The sequence below is a fragment of the Setaria viridis genome, chromosome 1 (assembly GCF_005286985.2).
Source record: "Setaria viridis chromosome 1, Setaria_viridis_v4.0, whole genome shotgun sequence".
NCBI classification, from domain to species: domain Eukaryota; kingdom Viridiplantae; phylum Streptophyta; class Magnoliopsida; order Poales; family Poaceae; genus Setaria; species Setaria viridis.
In genome coordinates, this window is record NC_048263.2 from 22799889 (window position 1) to 22822900 (window position 23012).

A 23012-nucleotide genomic window follows, 5' to 3' on the forward strand; every position below is an offset into this window, starting at 1 on the left:
TGAAAAACGCTCTGTTGCTCCTGCACCATTGTTGCCATCACCAAACCCCCCGCCCCAACCCTCAAAACGAGTCTCGCTGCAACAAATCTGATGGAGCAAAAGTCGGCTGGGAACATTTAGTACAAAAGCACGCCATCTCTCCCCCTCTCTGCTCATTTTAATACAATAGATGTCGAATAAAAATTCTAAAGTGATAGATGGCACATTAATTACTACCATACAATTCATTAGGAGTAGAGGCAAAATTGATGAGGTGGGAGACTAAGAATTAATTGTTGCTATACAAGCTCTCACTAAAAGTTTAGACAAAGAAGACTATGACGGGGAAGGAGGGAGTGGGGAGGAGGTGCAAAACGGGTGGCTGCACGGAGAGTGGTCTTTAATTTTTCGTGCTTCCTCTCTCGTGTATTATCTCACCTTGGAACCGACCTTTTGTCACACCTTAGGTAGTTAAGTTTGTCCAACAATAACTAGTGCTTAGTTATATGGCAGTTGGTAAGTCAGTTCTCTCCGCTTCAACCTGACTAGCATGGCATGTTTTCTAGCCTCACTTTGATATAACGACCATTTGATCTATAAAATCATGATGTGATAATAATGAAACATACACTTAGAACCGACTGACTTCGGTCATGGAATTCAGATTAGATGCTCATGTTGGTCAAAAAACATATACTCCCTAAGTTCCAAATAATTATTGGTTTTAGCTTTCTAATATATAGTTTTATATGCATATAAATATATACTATGTCTAAATATATATTAAAAACTATGTATCTAGAAAAGTTAAAATATTTTTTCCAGTTAACAAAATTAAACGCATCCGTAAATTAATCACTAGAATCCAAAGCAAATCTCCACGGCTATTTCAAAATCTCGACGGATCGAGCGTGCTCATCCCCTAGTAATCAATTCCTGCCCATCCCTCTCTGGCAGTGACAGGGGCATATGTTCGGTGCCGCTTCTTTAATGGCGCGCATGGCACTAATAAAGGACTTTGTACTCGAGCATCCGGACCCATCCCATCCCACTCTCTTCGTTCTAAAAAGAATGCAACTCTCCCTTTCCAAGAAGTGAATCAATTTTAAATTTCATCAAATTTATACAAAATAGTACTAATATTTATGGTAAAAAAAATATCAATAGATTAATTATAAAATATATTATACTAAATTTATTTGGATACGTGAATGTTAGTATTTTTTATAAATTTGATCAAACCTGAAACTGTTTGATTTCTAGACGAGAGGTACATTCTTTTTTACAGACAGAGTAGGTTGGGTACGGCAGTCAATCATCCCCTCTTCTCGAGATAAGCGTCGGGCGGGCTTTGGTTAGGCGGCGCGGCATTTCGGTGTGATCCCCTGAAAATCTCTTCAGATCGCTTTGTTTAATTCTATATTTTATTTACGCAGGGAGAGGTGAGATTATTATTTAATTAATTAAAAGAAGAGGAAAAGAAAATCGCGAAAGCGACAGAGATCCGTCGAACACTGCTCCTGCTCGTGCTCGTGCTCTGCTCCCATTGGAGTCTCCCGAGCCGACACTTTCGACCTGGCAGGCTCGCGCCGAATCGTCCAAGTCTGACCCGGACGCTGCACCGGAAGCCTCGGCCCGGATCCGCTGCGCGTTGGTCGCCTGCTCCCGCGTCGCCGACGTGTGGCCGTTGTACGGGCTGTCACAGAGATGGGAGCCGCAACGGATCCTCCGGGGCCTCCGCGCGCGACATGTGTAAAGAGAGAGGACACGGAGTCCGGGACCCCTCCCCTGCCGTCTCAGCCAGAAATGCACCGCACGCGGGTCACCACGTTCTGTTTTTCTAGAAGCCGTTGCTCTCCCCTTTTCTTTTCCGGAGAAAGGGATTGTTAGCATTTGAACGAATAGAGGTCTTTGCAATGAGAGTAAAGCACGATCAGTCGGCTGTGTCATTTAGATTCTCGTATTTTCAAAATACATACCTAGCTTCCTAAATTTGGGCTGGGTATCATTTAGATCCCTATACTCTCAAAATGCGGATCTCACTCCCAAAATTTAGTTTCGGGTGTCATATCAGTCCCTAAACTCTTAAAATGCAGTGTGATCCCACTAATAAAACAAGATGAGATCAATTTTTATGCTTTCAAGCAAGCTATTACTTTTATTAGCACATTTCCTAACTTATTTTCTTGCTCCTTCAGCTTCTCCCAATATCCGTCCGTCCATAATTTATCTTATAAACCACTTATTTTAGTTTAGTAAGTGCAACTAGTTATTCAAAATTGAACAATCTTTCAAGAATAATAGAGCACGCCTATTATGTGCACCTAGCAAGTTAAGATATTGCCTCCAAAGTAAATATTCTGGATTCAACACATCAATATTCTCCACACATATTGAGCTGAAATTCACTTTTCTTAATATAATTAAATTACATCTATGTAAAAAAATGTATGAATTTAATTGAGATGACAATGCTTCTAGAGAGTATATGAACCTAAATGACACCCAAAGTCAAGTTTAGGATGCTAGATCTACATTCTGAGAGTATATGAACATAAATGATATCCGAGGCTAAGTTTAGGGAGACAAATATGCATTTTGAGAGTACGGTGACCTGATTGACACGGCCGAACAAGTTTAAGACTTTATTCTTACAAGAATTACTCCGCTAATTCAAAATGAATGGAAGTATTCCAATTTTAAAAATCAAAATTTATAATATTGAGCACGAACAAATGAGTCAAATTACATGCGTCATTGGTGTATAAAAATTACAAGAGTAAATATTTCAAAGATGTTTTTCATATGGCACTGATTTATAGCCATCGATGGATCAAACTATACGTCTAGCAGTTCTTTTTTAAATCCTAATACTCCAACAACATGACCCTATTTGAAAACAGCTGATACAGCGTGGCCTGGTTTTTCGAGTGCTCGATTCAGCGTAAGGTTCATATTTTTTAATTTATTTAAAGAATTAATCGATACTATTTTTTCAATAACAAGCGACATGCCTGTCGACAACGATGCGCTAATTGCAGACTTGAGCAAAGCGCGGACCGAGCTTGGAAAAAGCCCGGAATAATTTGAGCTTAAAAAAATGTGACCAAGCCCGTCCACGAATAGCTTTCGAGCTGGCCATTTCGAGCCGGGCCGGACCTCCCAGTATTTTTTAGTTGGAAAAAAAATAAAAATAATAATTGGGTCGGGCTTGGTCCACCATAATTTTTTTCAGGCCATCAAAATGCGTGCCACACCTGGCCCTATAAAGTTCATGGGCTGGGCTTAGCCCGACGGGCTTAGGCCAAGCTAAATTTGCTCAGATCTAGCTAATGGTGACTTTATCAATTTTAAGTTAAGGATTTGCCGGCTTTGTATGCTCATATACGTAGGGTTACATGTGGATTTGTAGGGACGAGTTTGCATGCGTTTATATGTATGTCTGTACTGTAGGATGCTTTGGTGCTTTGGTTTCGTTTGCTGACTAGTGGACCAATATGTTGTTTTGGTCTGTGAAATAGAGTAAACCGGTGCTCGGTTTGGTTTAAGAAATGAGTGGTAATTAACCATTTTGCAACAGTCAAACATGAACGCTGGCGCGTCTACATAACCAATTGCCACGATTAGACTCGGACCTAGGGTCGGATGATTCTGATCATCTGGTCCGGCGAAACCAAACACGCTGTAAACAAAAGGTGAGAGGACCGTTCCTACGGGAAGTGAGCCTAACCTCTAACCATCCATCGAGTCCCCTCTAACTCGAGTACCTATTTCTTTTTCTTAGGCATGTATTACTAGTATCTACTTCTTGCAGCTACTTTAGAATAACTTTTTATTGGCAAGTATCTTCACCTACAAACAAACCGTCCTCTTTACCAAACTTCTTTCCTTCGTGCGAGACTTGAGGTCGTGGGTTCGAATCCCACGGACCGCACACGCGCATATTACGCGTGAAATTCGCGTGACTTGTGACTTGCGACGATGCGCGTGTGCGGGGGCATCCCGGCTCTTTGTCAATTTTTTCCTTTATTTTTTAGGTGCAAAGCCGTTTAGTACCAGCTTTTAGTACCGGGCATTTTGGTCGGTACTAAATGGCATAGCATTTAGTACTGATGGTGTGCGAACGCCGGAGGGGGAGGTTCCGAGGAGACCCCCTTTTTTAGATTTGGTCGGGGGCTGAACACGCTGAACTCCCAGAACAGCACGGGTGGTGAGCATAGAGAGATTTTTACCTAGGTTCGAGCCTCCGGAGGATAATAGCCCTATGTCCTGCTTGTGTGTATATTTTTGCTGTAGAGTATGAACTCGAGAATACATGGGGAAAGTTTGATCTTGAGCTCTGGAATCTGAGGGAGGAAGAAGCCCCCTATCCCTGCCCTAGGTCTCCTCTTGTATACTCCAAAAGGGATCCCACACCAGGCATCACAAATGAAAATAAAGAAGCCTAACCCTCACAGTTGGTGGGACGTTGCATAGGTGCCGACATGCCGTCGCCCGCTGGGGTGTGCTGGCCACCTCTTTCTTTATTGCATGCATGCATGTATGCATCTCCTTGTCTTGCAATCTTCATCGTGGACCACATGCTCTCACGCTGGGTGAAAAGAGCAAGTGGGTGGAGAGAGAGAGCACATGACTACCACCCCCTCATGATACATCTTATTATTGGGACCACACCTAGGAGCTTCATGCATGTATTACTATAGATGAGTTGTTTTTGGTCTTGTCTTGTCCCGGTGCATGCATGCTGCCACCCCTCTCTCATATCAATAGCCCGGCAGCACACCTCGCTCATATCATTAGCCTCGCAGCATGACGCCATTTATCGCCGCTCGCTCTGCGAGTTGCCAGAGCATTTCCTTCGAAGCGAAGGCATGCTTGCTCCCGGGATCCTTCGCAGTGCAGTACCTCGGGGCCTCCGAGCTCCCGGGACCTGATAGCCAGGCGGGCCCATTCCACGGACCCGCCCCTCCACGTGATGTGGCGGTCGAGCGCCTCCACCAACCATATGTGCGGGGGACCCTTGTTTCCTTGGCGCCAAAAGTACCGAACATGCGATACCGGTCAGGCGCCCGGTACTAAGGGGGTTACTGACCGGTACTAAAAGTCGATTCTCCAGTAATGCTGTATCCCGCGAGCCTGGTTCAGCTGCATGCAGGGAACCAATTTGACATAATACTTCTGTTACCGCCGATGAGATGATCCACAATAAAATTGAGTAACCTTTTTATATGGTAATCAAACTAAAATAATTACTATGCCCATTCCTAAATATAGGTTATCCTAGAATTCATGACCCTTAAAACTTTGACTACTGATAAAAAAAAATATAAGGATTAGCACATGAAAACGTTTGCCATAAAAGTACTTTCCCGGCACAAATTTATATGAACTTTTGGTAAGATATAGTCGTGAAAAGTAATGATCAAATATCAAATATGCGTATGGCAGACCTTAACTAACAAATAAGAGATAGCAAAATAACACTACACCCGAAAGAGTTACTAGAGAACCGCAGGTGAGGACCTCTTTTCTCAGTTTTGCTCCGGAAGCGGCTATCTCAAGTCCGCACGATGGCACGAGAACCGCGTGCGTGCAGCCGTGCAGCTATATTTAGTGGTTAACAGGCCGCGCGCCCACGCAGCCACGCCAGCCCAGCAGCGGAAGCATCGGTTGACAGCAACTGTTCGTACGAAGAAGAGGCCGTGGCTGCCACCAGCTCGAGAGAGCAGATCACATCTGTGCGAAGATTACAGCGAAGAAAATGGTACAGTAGTTAAGAAGGTACTACAAGATGCGACCAAGCATATAGGTCCAGGTCCAACTAGAGATCACGAACCGCTGTTCCTATCCTCCTAGGAGACAATGTCAAAGACTCAAGCTCCGGCCTGCGAGGCAGGGACACCTGTGCGTTCCTATCGAGAGGTTTTCTGGCGCACGGAAGTCGGAAGGTGGTGTGAACATGGCGCGCGGTTTCTTCTCGTAAGCAAATTGTATTTACGATGAATGCTTTACTGTATTTATGCGAAAAGGACTCGTCTTCTTGTCATCCAGCAAAGCTAAAATTGAAGCGGGTTCCCAACAGAGCCACAAGCCCACAACTTACAATGAGCAGGCCCAGTGTCCTTTAGATGGGCCTGTCTGAAAGGAGACACTCAGGAGCCCAAATATACATCTTTTCGGACGAACCTAAGCCCAAATCTACATTTCAAAATGGAACAAACGCCAAAGCAGAGTCGCCCGTGGCGCGCGCGTGTGCGGTGTGCCGTGTCCGTGTGGGTGCTGCTGGGAGCGGGACGCAGCTGGTTTCTGCCGGCGGCAGTTGCCCAGCGAGTCCAGAGGCGTTCTCCATCTCGAGCGCCTCTGTGGGGACGCCTCGCGGGTGGGCGGGCGGGAGGCGCTGCTGCGGCGAAGGACTGAGTCGGGGCGAGTGAGGCACGTCAGGTGCTCGACGAAATGCTGGAGTCAAGGATCCGTCGTGTTACCGAGGACCGAGGTAACTCAGCACTCCTGCTTCCTCTTGCCTGGCATGAAGTGGGCGGGCGGCTTGGGCATTGAGCGCGGGGCGCCAGTTGTGCTCACGCAATGCCGAGCAGGAGCAGGACACGCAGGCGCTGGTCCGTCAGGCAAGTGCATTGGTGAGCTTCAAGACATCAGGATATACTCAGTTCAACGAAGTGTCTGAAGAACTACGCTGCAATTGGAATGGGATCGGCGTACTGACGCGACCGGGTGTCCGTCGAACTCGCTGTCAGGCTGTTCGCCACTGATGCTGTTAGATCCGCTGCCGGCCATCGGCGCGGCGCGGACGGTGTTGGAGAGGAAGTGCGTCCTGATGAACTCCCAGGTGTCCCACTTGAGGTCGACGATCGCGCACGCCACGTTGAACCGCATCACCCGTTATAGTTCTGATCCGTGTCTGTCACGGATGGACTCCGACCGACTCGGAACCCACATCGCAGGCAGGTAGGGTCCGATTGCCATTCCGTTCCTCTACAAATATAATGCTGTACCATCGGGTGAAGTATGCCCCGTTCCCGTACATCGCAGATAGGTCAATAGATCCACATACACCACTCCATGGAGGCGCCCAAAGCCTTAGCGGAGAGCCGTGGCGCCGTCCCCGCCGGCGCAGAGCCGGTGATATGGTCGTCCTGGATCGCGCGCGCCGCCGACGGGACCTGGGTCGCTACGCCTGAGTACGCCGGCGACTGCAGCGACGGCGACGAGCAAGAGCAGCCAGCATGCGCCGCCGCGGGCGCTGTTCCAGTCGGTGACCACCTCGGGAACGTGGTGGACACGACTTCCAGGCCCATAAGATGAGGCTGGTCAGGTGGGATGTGGCCCGCACGATCATCGACTTCAAGTTCGACGTCATGGAGTTGATCCTGGACTACTTCAACACCAGTCTCGATCCTCACAGGCAGATGGAAAAGCTGCTGGGGATGCTCCACGGGGAGGACGAGCGCTCACACGAGATGCTGAAGCTGTGGTTCGCCGGTCTTCTAGCACTAAGTAGAGAACTGAACTTCCATCCATGTACTTTTGTTCCGATTGACTTTGGATCCAGAACTAAAGTGCCTTTAGCCCCCGATCAGGGGGCCTTTAGTCCCAGTTATCAATCGGGACTAAAGCCTGCCTTTAGCCCCAGTTATAATGGCTAAAAAAAATCACACTGACGCCACCCCCTTTGTCCCGATTGGAATTTTCAACCGGGACAAAAGGGGGACCTTTAATTCCGGTTGGTGTTTTCAACCCCCCTCTCTCCACTTATCCTCTCCCCTCCCTTATCTCATGCAACAGTCTCTTTTGTTCCTTATTTCTCTCCTCCTTCCAAGCGGAGCGGACGGCACGCGGGTGGGCGGCCGGACGGGCGCCGCGACCGGCGCGGCCGGATCCATTTTTTATTTTTTTGAAACTTTTTAATCCCCGTTGGTAACACCAAGCGGACTAAAGGGGGTCTTTAGTCTCAGGTGGATGACCTGGGACTAAAGGATACCCCCTTTTGTCTCGAATAGTTAGTCCCGGGTGAATTTTCGAGATCTATACCCTATCCAATCGGTACTAAAGGTCCGTTTTCCACCAGTGTGGATGGTGACGAGCCAGTCGATGAGGCGGCGGCTGAGCTGCTGCTGCCGCAGGCCCGTCGCTGGCGACGACAACTCCGATGAGGATGAGGAGGACGACCGCGGCGAGGAGGTTCTGCAGGCTACCACCGACGATGCTGGGTGATGATGAGGAGGACGTAGGTGGTGGCGATGAGCCTCTGCACTTTGTGAAGAAGGCGTTGAGCGCGGTAGGGCTCGTGGACGCCCGACACATGAGGATGAGCATTTAGGCGTTCTTCGACCAGTACATCGACGTCGAACATGATGACGTGGATGACGAGATCCACACGGACTTTAGGGCAGATTTCATGAGCGCGACGGGGTTCGTGAACCGCCTTTGGGACCTGAGGCGGGTCATTGAGGTCTTCTTGGATGGTGAGCTCGACCGGGAGACGTGCAGGGCCACTATGGCGAAGAGGCTGGGGGACCTCGAGGAGGTGCTCAATGCTAGAACCAGGGCTGTGTCCATGGGGAGGATCAAAATTGTACAGTAGTTATGAGCATGTATACACAGATATTTGTAATTACAACAGGGGACGGGAAGTCATAACAATGAATAGGAGTAGGACGACTGCACATTTTTTTGGGGTAATTTGGCTAATCTGAGAAAGAGTTTGTACTCCATGTTTGTGAATATAACAATAAGAATACCAAACTAAGTCTGAGCAACTTCTTGAATTTCATTGCGAATATGAAATTACAGAAAACGAACCCTAGCGGCCCCGTGTTGTCTCCTCTGGGGGGCTACATGGGCGGCACTCCAACATCTGCCGCCTCCATCCCCCTCCCGGCCTTCTCTCCACCTCACCGCCGTCGGAGCAGGGCACCGGAAGCCCATGTGCATGTTAGGAAGGTAGCGGCGGGGCTTCTCTTGCCGGCCGGGGTGCTCCCGCCCGGGTCAACATCCATGGAGGCGGCGGCGACGGTCTGGGATGGCAGATCCGATGTCCCAGGGACCGGATCCGATGCCTCAGGGGGCAGATCCACGCGGAGCGGTTGTCGGTGGGGGCTCCTGATGGCCTTACGCGGGACGGTGGCGGCTCCTCCCACAGGGGAGTGACATGGGGTCCGTGGTGGTTGCGTGGTGGTGCTGACCTAGTGCCGCGGGTGCAGGCGCGGCAGGGCTAAGCGGTGAGGCGGCTGTTGGCCTCGTGCGGGCACGATAGGGGTGGGCCTGCTCCTGTCAGGCGGGTGGCCGTGGAAGGCGGCACACGGGCTCGTCGACGGCCTCGCGTGGGAATGAAGAAGCCACGACCGTGGGTAGGCGCAGAGGTGTGCCGGTGGCTGCCGAGCGTGGGCGCGGGTTTGGCAGCGTGGACGGTGGCGAGCAACGAGGTGACCAGCCTCGTAGAGGCGGTTGCGGCCGTGTGTGGGCGGTGGTGCCCTGGGGACCAGCCCAATGGCAGCGGGGGGCAATGCAGCAGCGGCGGAGGGTGGTGGAGCAGGTGGTACAACAGCGACAGCGGAGGCGGCAGGAAGCGGGGAAGCGCCGTGACGCGGTTGCTCGCGAGCGTGGTGGCCGGCGGCGGCCGCATGCATGAGGTAGCGGCCCACGGGCGGCAGCGCACGGCGCATGGCGTGGTGCGGAGGTGGTGCCAGCGTGGAAAATAACGGCGCGGAGGTGGCGCCATTTTGGAGGAGGCGCTGCGCGCAGGCCGCGCCTGGGGCGGCGCAAGGTGCGGTGTGAGGAGGATAACTGCCAGCGAATGAGCGGAGGTGGAGGTACGACGACGTGGTGCGAGGAGACGTGGCGGCGATGCCGCCTCGGATGGACTCTAGTGACTGTGGCCGGGAGTGCCGAGCCGTGAGCGTGCAGGGGTTAGATGCTCTGGGCGAAAGCCCTCGCCGATGTTCTTGCTAGTGGAGATGATGGCGGCGCCCTAGGGCGTCGTTCTCCCTATTGGGGGTGTCATTTCTGAGCTATAACCCTGCTACACGGGGTCCTCTGGGTGAAAGCCTTGTCCAGTTTCTAGACGAGCGATAGCAGCGCCATTGGCGTCGTGCCCTCCTTGGAGGCGTCATCTCTAGAGACCCATCTCGGTCTGTGGCATTCCTGATCCATTAGTCATGGATGGCCGCAGCCAGTGGCGACAATTTCGCTGCGTGGCAAACTGGATAGGTGTTGCCGAGGCCTCGTGGAGGCGATCACAGTTATGGTGGCGGCCAGGGGTTGTCGCATGGTTGTTGGTCTTGACCGTTTGCAGTGGAACACGGCAACTAGCGTTGCTTGACAACGGTCAGTGCGGCGTGGGACTGCGTCGGAGGACGGCGTTTGCAACATTGGCATCGTGGGACAACTAGGCTTGCAGTGGAGCGTGGCGGGTTGCTCAGCTTGGCTGGACTAGCCGGTGCGGTACATCGTTGGAAGATGGCACAAACAACTTTTTTGGCTTGCTGACATGGCGGTGGATGCTTTTGCACGGGTGAAGCGACGAGGCAAAGTTGACCTGCGGCGCCGGCTTGGCTGATCGACGGAGATCTTGTGAAGCGGGGCAATATTGCTCACCACTCTGACAATGACAAAAGAAATGGATTCTTGACGTGGAGTACATAGCGGGCGTGGTGAGACCCTGTGCATGGTGTTTCTTCAAGGCGACGAGAGTGAGGTAGAGTCCAACAGCGGATGTGGCGAGGCCCCCACGCATTGTGTTATCGTGGTGGCGACTGCGAGGCAGCTTGCAAGAGGTCCGGATTTAGTGGTATCACTCTGTCAGGTGGAGTGTGGTGTTGCAGCGGCACTACAGCGGAGGGTCCCGCATGGCGGTGGTTTTCTCGGTATGGTGCAGTCTACTTTTATTGGTTCCTGTCGACGCCGGGCCACGCCTGGAGGTTTCGGCAAATTATGAGCGTGGATGTTGGTGGGTGCCGCTGTGGCGATCGGAGTGGTGAGGCCATATTGATGTCCCAATCCAACTGGTAGGGTGTGATAGTTTTTGAGTTGAGTGGCTACCCGCGTTGATGTCCCAATCCAACTGGACATCAACGTGGTAGGGTGTGGCAGTTTGTTTTGTTTTCTTTTGTTTTCCTTTTCTTTCTTTTTAATATACTCTGTTTAATATAATCTGCAGTTCGTTAAAAAAACTTCTTGAATTTCTTGGATGCCTTTTTTATTCTGCATCTTGATGGTTTGTTATGTTTCTTTGCGTAGTAGTTCTGAAGGGAAATCAATTGCATTACTTCCCGAGTAAATTTTCATTTAGTTTTGTGCAAGCGCTGCCTGCTGTGTGCATGTTCTTCAACAGTGTAATTTAAAGCACTTTAGATGCAATGATACGCATTTTATCATATTTGACTAATTCATTAAATATATTGTTGGTTGAAATTTAAGAAAAAAAATTCAACAGTGTCATATAGTTAAGAAATGCTACATGGAGAGGAGAGAAAGTGATCTAGAAGTTAGGAGACGGTCCGGTTAATTTTAATGTATTGAATTCAAGTTTTTTCCCCCTCAACAGAGCCGCAAGCCCACATTTGTCAGTTAGATGGGCCTGTCCAGAAAGGAAATACAGGGCCCAAATCAGCAAGCAGCAAATCACTTTCCTATGTGCTCCACCCAAAAAGCAGTCTCGCCCGACGCCCCGGTCCGCGGCGTCCGACCGTGGCGGCGTGTGCCGTGTGCGTGCTTGACGCAGCGGGCTTCTGCCGGCGGCAGTGGCCCCAGCGACCCTCAGACGAGACTCCGTGCCGAGTCCCGAGGCGCTCTCCATCTCGAGCGCCTGTGGGGGCGCCTCGCGGGCGGGCCGGTGGCGCTGCCGCGGTGAGGGACTGAGCGGGGGCGAGCGAGGCTCAGGTGTTCGACGAAATGCCAGTGTCAAGGATGAAGGATCCGTCGTGTTACCGAGGCAGCTCAGCTCTCCTGCTTCCGCGGCAGTGGGCGGGCGGCTGGCACTGGTTGTGCTCACGCAGTGCCGAGCATGCGCAGGAAAGATGGGCTTTGGTCGTCAGGCAACTGCATTGGTGAGCTTGAAGACACCAGGGTATGCTCAGTTGAATGAAGCGTTTGAAGAAGTATGCTGCAATTGGAATTGGATCGGCGTAGTGACACGGCAGGGATTAGTATCAGCAGTGGCTGGCTTATTCCCCTGGCCTGCGTTGGGGAGCTCAAGGGATCACAGCATTCAGGCATTCAGCTAGATGTTTATATTGCAGAGACCAATCCCAGCGGTTGTAATCTTTCAATGTGGAGGTTCGTGAACCAGAGATATCAACAACTGATACCCGAGATTGAAATGAAGAACAATCGGAGCAATTATGTGTGTACATATGTGGTATCTCTATTCTCTGAATGAAGACCACATAATGCTCAATTCAATGGAGTGCCTGAATGAAGAACCATGCTGAAACTGGAATTGGAATGGTGCAGCCAGCAGTGGTTGGCTCTGCATGGCTACTTCCTCTAGCCTGCATTGGGAAGTTCAAGAGATCTCGAAAGCCAGGCATTCAAAAAGATGGTTCATACTGCAGACATGTGTACTGTGTCCCAGTGGTTGTAACCTTCGTTAAGAGGACGTCTGCCGAAGATTTTGACAACTGGTCAACAAAGTACCTGAGATCAATATCATGAGCAATCAAAGCAGTGATGTGTGCATATTTTGGTATCTCTAGTGTGAAAAGGGCAGACATTGTTCATGGTCAGTTACAATTATCAGACAGGCAAGCCCATCTAATGAAGATAGCAGGCAACAATATAGAAGGCCTGCATTTCCCTTCCAGGAGACCCCTGACGCAGAAAACATCACACCGTGTATCAGGCTATCAACCGTGATTGGCGAGTCTCAACAGAACCAACCACCTCGTGATCGAGCCAGGCTCCCAGGCCTCATCAGTATAAAGAGAGGAGGGCCGGACTCCAGAGCCTATTCCTGAAGACCCCAGTTAGTTACCAAGGCCTATTCATCACGCGTTCCCTCCAAAACTCGAAGCAAGAAACCAAGAACTCCACCGACGCCAAGAAGCAGCAATGTCGCTGCGTCGTTCCAGCCCCACCAGCTCGGCGGACGAGACCTTGGAGGATAAGCTGCTTCGCGCCGTCGCGAGGGAGGTTCAAGAGAACACCAGGGCTATCGCCTCCGTGCAGCAGCCGCCGCCGTCGCCGCCGCCGCCCGGATGCTGCACGTCAACGCCGTCAAGTTTGGTGCGGGGGTTATCTAGGAGGGTCTTTGGCACCGCCACGGGCTCCTCCGCTCGCTCCTCGCCGACCCAGAGGACGCTGCCAAGAAGCCCACCTCGGGGACAGGCGTCCTCTGACGTTACCGGCACGTCAGGATCGGCGCCAGGGGTGGCAGCAAGAACCGGTAGCGAGGAAGAAGCCAAGCCAGAGCAGGAACAAGCGGCCCTCACAAGGTCTGATTACGGTGCGATGATGCGAAGCGCGTTGGCGAATATCCAGGAGGACGGCGAGGGCCAAGAGCAGGTGCCGTTCACCAAGATGGAGGAGGCGATGACAGGTTTCATGGAGCTCGCCTACGGGAAAGCGGAGCTCCCGAATCCACCGGAGCTCCCTCGCGAGTTCGCTTCCAGATGGCCGCATGATGATGTAAGTGACACTGCGCATATCTGAGTTCTTGGGATTTTCGATTGAGTCTTCCAACTCTGTTTCTAATCAAGTTCTTGAATTTCTTGGATGCTTTCTTTATTCTGCCTCCTGATGGTTCGTTCTGTATCTTGATGACAGTAGTTCTGTAGGGAAATCAATCGCATTGCTCCCTGTCTGAATTATGGTTATTTTCTGCATTCTGCTGCTTGTTCTTCATGGCGTATAATAACAATAGCATTGCTTATTGCATGAAAATGTCTTGTGCTATATTCGGACAAATATGGATTTCTGTTTCACTTGTTTATAAAATCTTAGCGTTTAATGAACATGAACATGCCTTGTTCAGAAATCAGAACACATAAATTCAACTGTTCATGATTAAAGCTTTACTTCATTGCAAATAAGATCATGTGTTGCCTCAAACAAATTGACTGAATCATCTCTACCTCTTGATGAGTACTGATCCCACAATCATACTTGGTTCTTAGGGTGATCTGTCGCACAGTGGAGTAATGGATGATCCTGTTATATTGGCTTCTGGATATGTAAGTGCCTACCTCTAAACATTCATTGGTTAAAATTCAACTGGATTACCCCTCACTCTTTTCCCTTTTCACTACCCATGTTTTGCTGGAAAGATCCTGATAAATTATACTGTAATTTGTACTGGATGTGGTTATAAATGTCCTTATTTGACTTCTGCACATATCCAACTCTGTCTGTAATTTGCATATCTGATAATTAAAACTAGAACTAGACTTCATACATTGTTATTATTGTCATGCAAACTTTATTTTACTTGGCTAGTTAGATAGAAACCTATCCATTATGATAAAGGACATGCTTTTAGTTCAAGATTTGAGCAAGATGATTTAATTGAAGAAGATACATATAAATTCAATTTCTGGTTTAGTCCATGTACATGCTGTTTTCAGAGGACACGGAAAGTCCACTGCTTCCTCTGATTTTGATAGCAAACATGTTCTTCCATCTGTAGTATGGTAATACATTGTAGTGCTCTACCTAATATGCACTTCCTGTTCTCAGTATTAATGCACATTATAATACTAGTTCTTGTTTGTGACAAAGTGGTGTGTCTTGATTAGTCTCATCATATGATTAAAGAAATCTTAAAAAGAATTAGGTGCTTCCCTTTATTTCTAGTAATTCATCTTGCCATCTCACGGTTCTTGATGTGAAAATATTGCACTTATTTCCAACAAATTGAAAAGAAAATCATGTCTCAAATACAAAGGAAACTCTCTCTTTTTGAAACGGAACAAAGAAAACTTCTGGTTTTAAGTTTTTCTACTTCCAAACGAAATAAGTAATTTATAACTTTCTGAAGTTTCATAGATCAGCTTTGACATGAGAAATGATTGGATATGTTTAGCGTTCTACTGAAAGTTACATTACATACATACCAGTTTATTTACGAACGAAGGTGGCATTTATTGTTCCAAATGCTTGACTATAGTCTTTAATTGGAGAAAATCAATAATTATGTTTTATTCCCTTATCAAAAAATAATTATATTTTATTTGCTGGAGCATATGTACGCTTTCATTTGGTCAGTTGTCTTCTGAATTTTTCCACTGATTAACTGCTTGACCAAGTAACCAAATGTTTTCTTGACTCATTACTTGCAGTCAGTTGATCGATCATACCATCGATGGTTCTGTCAACTGGATAACATATGCCCAATTACTAATAAGACCTTATCCCACTCTTCCACTGCTCCAAACCACCTCCTCGGTGATATGTTAGCTGCATGGCATCTTGATCACATGACCCATTCCCCAGCTAGCAATGCTGATAAACTTTCCATCCCCGTGACACCTTCAGTGGAGCAAATTCAAGACATCTTACAAAAATTCTCAGAGCATCCAGTGATGCAGGAAGAGGCTTTGCACGAGATCCAGCTACTCTCCAAAATCTCCAAGGGAGAGCAACCTTGCCTTCAGAGGTGGCCAGGGCTGCTTCCAGAGCTGGTAGATCTTCAGAAGAATTGGAAATCAACATGGAAACAGAATCTGGAGGAAGAGAGGCTCGGAGTAATCCTTAACTTGTCTGTCCACAGGCCCAACAGGGAGATCCTTGTTAGAGAGAACCGACTCCCAGTTGCTCTAAAAGAGATTGTCACTAAGCTACATAAGCATGGAAGTCCAGCATCAGCTTTCGCAAAGGTAGCTTCCATAGTTGCCATCCTGTCAGAATTTGACATGTTCAGGAAAGGGATACTGGATATTGGCGGGATGGAAATGCTCCGGGATCTGCTCAAGATTGAGGATGCTGTTGTAAGGAAGGAGGCTGTCACTGCAATCCGTGGACTCTGCACAGATGAGGAAGGAAAGACAAATGCTCAATCATATAACGTGTCTGATGTCCTGCTGGAATGCCTCACTGTCAAAGACGAGGTCCTGCTTCTACTTGATTGTCTTCCGAAAGATCCGTGCATGGTGGATAAGATGTCTGAGAAGGCTGTGGATTTGGTGAATATCATCATGGCTGGACAGGGAACTGGGCCGGTTACTCCTGAGGTCACTTGCTCTGCAATTTCTTTGGTTCATGCTATTGTTCAGAGGGACGCACATAAGATGGGGCAAGTTAAAAACCTGGAGGACTTTAAGGAGCGGCTGATGGAGCTTTCATCAGGTAGATTACCGATGCAGACAATGTTACAGGTGGACACGATTATCAACTCTTCCATAATGCAGTTCTGGTGACTCGTGTGGCTCCCAAACAGCCAGAGATTTACTGGTGTTTTGCTTAGTTTTCTGGAGAAGTTTGAATTGTTGGCTGTGATGGAAGTTTTGTGAAAACACAAATAATCTTGCTTCACTACGTTTTGGGTGGTCGTACTGAATAATTTTCCTCAAGATAGATGACAATGGCGGACCAGAGTGTACATACTTGTGATTTTGTACAAAAGCATAGCTCAAAGCTACTGTAAGTGGTGCTAGCATTCGTTTTCCTCGGATTGTAAATCTGTGAGATGAACAAATGACCTTTATTCTTTTACTTGTATTCCAGATTATTGATTGTGTCTGGAAAGGAAAAAATGCTTTGTTTACTCAAATATCTTCTTCTGTAATGATGAAAATGGTGAATGCTGGATTCATTTAGCATAGCATGTAGTTTCACTGTTTTGGGATCTTGGGGCAGTAAAAATCTACCTATGTATTAGTACTAGTTTACTGCTGGAAGAGCCTTCCGATTATTTCCCTACAAGATCATTAATAAGCTTCAAGGAAAGTGACGCATTTCCGATCCAATGCAAAATCCTGGGCTCATCACTTCATCATCATGGGCTGATGAGGAGGTTGGTGATGGCCGTGCACACGATGGCGATCTGCACGGCGTACGCGCTGCGCCGCGCCACCGGCTCCGGCGGCGGCAGCCCTGCCTCGGCGAAGCCGCCGGTGCACCGGCGGACCAGCGAGTCCGCGTCGGCGGCCATCTGCCTCCCCGCCGTGTAGTTGTGCGCGTTGGTCTCGTCGTAGGCCCCCGCGAACGCGAGCTCCATGTCGTAGTACAGCTTCTCGCACAGCCGAAGCGCGGCGGTCACCCTCGCGCCCGGCGGCGGCTGCTGCACGGCGGCGGCGGTGAGCAGCGCCTCCAAGTCGTTGACCGCGGCGCCGGCGTTGTTGACGCCGACGTTCGCCGCCACCTTGGCCAGGCCGCAGGCGTCCGCGCTGGGGCTGTCGCGGTGCTTGCTGAGCTCCGACACGCAGAAGCCGTAGTCCACGCGCCGGTCGCGGCTGGCCGCCGCCGAGCACGTCTCTTCCACGGTCGCGCCGACGCCGGCGAGCCCGTGGAGGGTGGCGAGGGAGGCCAGGGCTGCCATGAGGAGAGCCCTCGATGGCCTCGGCATGTTGGGCGGAATGGTGGTGTTCCTGGATGAGAGATGAGCGAGGCATTCCGACTTATTTAGGGAGTTCACTGACATATCGGTTGAAATTCTATTTTGGGATAGTCTATTAAAAGTCAGCTAATATTTTCAAAAGCAAGTCAAATTCTGGATAATTGGATAAAGGGCTCCCAACATTTTCGCAAATAATTGTAATTAGAAAAACTACCGATAACTCTACAAGATTTAATATAAGTTTTGGGTCACCTTCTCCGATGATGACTCTTATCACCGGTAGAGGTCAGTTTTTATTTCGGATACTCCCTCCGTTCGAAATTATGAGTTATTTCAATTTTTTTGAGAGTCAAACCGCCTCCGTTCCAAATTACAAGTCATTTCAACTTTTTGGAGAGTCAAACCATTTTATGTTTGACCAAAATTATAACCAAATAGATATACTATGAAAATATATTTAATGAAATAACTAATGGTACTTATTTGATATCATGAATGTTAGTACTTTATTGTATAAATTTGATCAAACTTGAGATGTTTTGACTCTCCAAGAAAGTTGAAATGACTTATAATTTGAAATGGAGGGAGTATAAGTTACCAACATAAACCATAGAGGGATGAAGGGTAGCAATTGACATTCACATTTCCATTGAGGAATGAGGACACCACCACAATGTGCAGAGGACAAGTCCCTCAATGCGGGCGGCCCAAACCACCACCGCCCCTCTCCCCTCCGCCTCCCTCCGCCTCCCTCCGTCGCGGCGCCGCTCAAGCGGGCCTCCGGAAGCCCGTGTGGCTCACAATGACGGCGGAGGCGCGGCCTTTCTCCCGGCACCTTGGGGATCTTGCGGAGGGCGCAGCCACCCCAGCCACCTAAGGAAGCTCGCTGGCACGAGGCGGCCTTCTGCGGTGACGATGTGGGAGGCCACAGATCTGGCGCTGCTTTGGCCGGATCCGGTGGCCGCGCGTCTTGAGCGCGTGTGTGCGGCAGTGGAGGCGACCAGGCCGGTGGCGGTCCAGCGAGGGCCGGCGCGGGCAGCCTGCTGCGGTGACGATGGGCGGGAGGCCATGGATCCTGTGCTGCTACGACCGAATCCAGTGGTCGTGCGTCCCGGGCGCGTGTGCGGCAGTGGAGGTGACCAGGCTGGTGGTGTTCTAGCGAGGGCGCCAACCAGGCTGCCCTTGGGACGCGGTGCTACGTTGGGGTGGCCAGGCCTCGTGTGCGGCGGGTGCGTTGACGACTGGGTGAGTGAAGCGTCCCCACATAAGTAGAGACGGACTGATAACACATTTATTCAACAGATAGTTCAGAAACCGTACAGCTCCCGAAGGAGCGGGCGGGCAAGCCACACCCAAAGTAAAACTAAACCGATAACAATACAAATCCAAGTTGCAGTCCAGTCGGACTCCGGGCTGCAATCGGAACTATGCGTCAGCGGAAGCATCCTGCAAAAGGCCAACACCACAGGCAGTTGGGTGCAGACGCAACCTCCTACTCGAGATCCTCGTCGACGTAGTCCGGGTCCTCCTCTGAAGCAACAAAACAGGGGTGAGTACGAAAGTACTCAACAAGTCCAACCCCATCCATGGAGGGGGATACAACAAGAATATGCACAGGATATAACAAGGATGAGGTTAAGGTTCATTTGCAATAAAGCTAGAATTTTAACACATGCAAAGGTTCATTTTCAAAAGAATTTTTGCAAAGTATTTTCTTTAGTAACCGAAACATTTATTGGGGTTGATCCTACACAAAGGATCCAAGTTTTATCGCTACCGGACTCCCCGTTCGCCATAGCTCACGGCACAACTGTCGGACACTTCCAAAATCCAACACACACCATAAAAACCAACCATCTCCAAATACTAGTTATGTGACCAAGCTGTAACTCGTCCAATGCCGTGGACACGGCTACCTGGATAGGTTTTAACTCTACAGAGGTTGTACACTTTTCCCACAAGTAGGGTACCGCAGCACGATCACCTTAGTGCTGGTGCGGATCCTAACAAAGCCATTACCTACCTTAACAAAGATTGACTAGTCAACACGGAAGCACCCAAGGGATCAACGACCTATCCACAAGGCCGCAACCGGGACCTAAGTCACAAAGATCTTACTCCTTTTTCATGGGCTCCCGTTGCTCACCAGCTCACCTGAAGACTAGCAGTTTAGCTAGTGGGATTTATGCTAAGCCGTTGCCCATACAACGGTCGAGTGGTTGCACGATGGTTGAATTAGGCAAGATGACACATCAACTCGGTCCTTAACCATGACAAGATGGATAACTCCCAACCTTGCTCAACCACTAAGGTACGAGCCCAACAATTTGGTATTTCACACAAGAAACACCCATCCATCTCATCTGTGCATTCCCTCTCTTTACACCCGAAAATCCATTTTCTCATTTGAAAACACTCACATATTTATTCACTAAATAAACCATTGTAATCATGATTGAAGTTGAGTAACGAGTTCCTAAGCATTCTAGCAGTATTTATCATCTAAACAGAGCACATTATATTTAGAGATAAATATAGGACAACAAGGAATAATCACAACAATCAAGGGGTGGCTATCCAACCATGTCTTGCAATAAAACAATATGCATTTTATAAAACAGGCCAATAGGTTGTGTTTGAAAAACTAGGAATTAAATATGCATCAAAGGGTGAGATTGGACTTGCCGTTCTCAAAGACCTCCGGGAGCTCCTGCTCGCGGTACTGATCCTCAGGCTTGAGCTCACGGTCGAACTCCTCCTCGTGCTCCACCTCGGGTACTCCGCGATCTACGGCACACACAAACGAGCACACAATAAATAAAAAGGAAATAAGATTTTACCCGTTGAGCTCCGAACAGAGAATGCGAATGGAAAATAGGTGGGAGGGGTATTTTCATGAAATTTGGATATGCCTCAGTGGAAATATATGGGAGGAGTCCGTGGTCAAATTTGGGATCAATTGGAGGAAGTTTGGCGCATGAAATGATGAGTTAAAGGAGTGTTAGGGGTTTAAAACAAGGTTTAGGACTAAACCGCGAGAACCGGGGATCTATTTGTAATTATTTCTGAAAGGTGGAAGGGCATATTCGCGAAACTTTTCTGAGAGAGGTGGGAGGGCCGGTTTGTAAATAGAAGATACTAGGGGGTTAGATCGAAATGGGAGGGGATTTATCCCTTCTTCTTCCTTGAATCGTGACAGGAAGTGGAGGAAGGAGAGGAAGCCGGTGGGGGGGCCGGCCGGCCGGACCTCGCCGGCGGTGAGCCGTGGGGCGGAGGAGGTGGAGGAAGTGGAGGGGGTCCCATTTTGCCCCTTACCTTGGGAAGTTGGAGATAGGGGAGTGCGGCCGGTGGTGGACAGGGAGATGGCGGCGCACGGGCGGCGGTGGGATGCGCAGGGAGGTGAGGGGCTAGAGCTCCGGGAGAGGGGGCGGGATGTGGCGGTGGTGGCTGGGGTGTTGTCCCTTTTTATAGGCCAGTGGGAGGGACGGGTAGCGGCCGGAGGTGATGATGGTGGCCGGGACTTTTCTGGTCGGTGGCGTGCCGGAGTGGGCGTGCTCGTGGATGGCGTGGTGGCTCGGTCGACGAGGAGGCACAGGGGGCGACGACGTCGTGGGGAGGCGCGCCGGGAGGACGGGTGGAGGCCGGACGACGGGCGGTCCGGCGTGGCCGGCGGCGCACGGCGCGGCACATGCGGCCTGGGCGCGCACGGGCGGGTGCGACGTGGGGTCGGGCATGCGCGGCGCAGGCGCACGGGGCCAGGCGGCGGAGTTGAGCAGGCGTGCAGGCGTATGCGCTCGGGCGGCGTGTGCGGGTGAGCGGCGGCCTGGCGCGGGTGGCTGGGCACGCGCGAGCGCGTGTGGGCGTGTAACGACCCAGATTTAAATCAGCTGAGTTAATCTTAAGACGAGTCCCTAATCTAGTTGACTCTGCCTTTCTTGAGCTTGATCGCCTAGAGTCTAGTTATTAGCCCCAACCCCTGAAACCTAGCCAAACCGCCGGTTCTCTCTAAGTCCCAAAAACAAGTGTTCCTCCAAAATCTTAGAGCTGTGGGAGAGCCAGAGACTGGATGGTGGACCCACAACCAGATCCCCCGGATCTCTCGAGTCAAACACACCAGAGCCAGCGTGCACCCTGCTTTAGAGTCTCTCCGCCGCGTGGCTTAACCTCCCCGACGAGCCCCGCCTCGCCCAGTTACCGGCCACGACCAGACAGATCAGCGCGCCTCCTTCCCAATCGCGCGCGGAAGCGCCCTGCAGACTCTTTGCCTCGCCTCGTCTCGCTCGCACCCTCGCCGGCCGCGCCAGGCGCCCTGTCGCCGCTGTGACCAGAGATTGGCCGCTGCCGCACCAGACCACCTCGCCTCCCGCGCTCATCATCTCATCCGGATCCCCGGCCGCACCCCCCAATACCTTCCGGCTTTTCCGCCGCCCCCTCTGTTGCGCTGCCCACGCGCGCGCCCCGCGACGATGCCGCCTTCGCCAACCATGGATCCAGCAGTGACAACTCCTTTTCCCGCCTCGCCAGTAGCGTGCCCCGGCAGAGCCGCTGGTTCGGCGCCTGCTAGCGTCGCCGCTTGCCCTGTCACCTCGCTTGTAGTGCCCCCTTCCTTCCTGCCACACGCTAGCCGAGCCGCCGCACCCAATCCGCCGCTTGATGCGACCAGACCCGCGCTCGCCCTCACCAATCCTTCTCTCCGGCAAAACCGCACCTGCACAAGCTCTGTCTTCAGTACCCAATGACCGAAGACCCTATCCCCAAAGCTCCGCTTCACCGGCCAATGGAGGCGTCGACCAATCGCCGCCACGGCAGAGCACTCCATCCTGTTCGACCTGATCCTCGCGCTGCCCGGACTCCCTCTCTTTCGCACAGCTATAAAAGGGAGTACCAGAGCCCCTACCGGAGTTCCCTTTGCCATCGTTGCCTTGCCGCATCTTCCTCTGTTTCATGCTCAAGCGCTGCCACTTAAGCTCTTGAGGAACTCCCCTCTCCACTCAACACCTGCCTTTCCCAACCCACCAGCCGCTTTTTTCTTCCAGATGGTGCTAGAGCTTACTTGTGTCAACAAGAAGCACCGCCGCCGCCGGAGCACCGCCGGACCTCGCCGCCGCCCAAGCCTTAGCACCTTTCATCACTCCGCCTGAGTCTATTCCTTCCCGACCCCAAGACTTCACCAGTAGGCCTAAAAGGTAAACTGCTGACCCCCTTCCCGGTTCGCCCAACCCCTTTTTCCATCTCGCCCGACCCTTTCTGGTTCGCCCGACCCCTTTTTCCGTCTCGCCCGACCCCTTTTCCGTCTCGCCCGACCCTATCTGTTTCGCCGACCCTTGTCCGCCTCGCCCAAGGACTCGGCTGTATCTTTTTCTTTGACCCGAGGGTATCTGTGTAAAATTTCGAGGACTCCTTTGTGTTAAGTCTGAGGACCCCGGTACAGTTATTCCTTAGGTCCGAGGGTCAGATCAGAAGTTTCTCACAACCCGACCCTTTTGTCTTGTTCTCTATCAACTAAAGCTTGAACCTCCACAGTTTT

At 50.5% G+C, this 23012-nt stretch overlaps 2 protein-coding genes across 2 annotated transcripts; one reads left to right on the plus strand and one right to left on the minus strand.

Moving 5' to 3' along the window:
- The first annotated feature begins 11654 nt into the window (after positions 1–11654).
- Positions 11655–16653, plus strand: LOC117845016 (U-box domain-containing protein 73). Its single transcript, XM_034725888.2, has 3 exons — positions 11655–13620; positions 14109–14165; positions 15270–16653. Exons 1-3 carry the CDS (start codon positions 13045–13047, stop codon positions 16344–16346), a joined length of 1710 nt encoding a protein of 569 aa, XP_034581779.1. The 5' UTR covers positions 11655–13044; the 3' UTR covers positions 16347–16653.
- Positions 16654–16916: 263 nt separating this feature from the next.
- On the minus strand, positions 16917–17494 carry LOC117854953 (pectinesterase inhibitor 8). The gene has a single exon (XM_034737219.2). It carries the CDS (start codon positions 17492–17494, stop codon positions 16925–16927), a length of 570 nt encoding a protein of 189 aa, XP_034593110.1. The 3' UTR covers positions 16917–16924.
- Between the last annotated feature and the right edge of the window lie 5518 nt (positions 17495–23012).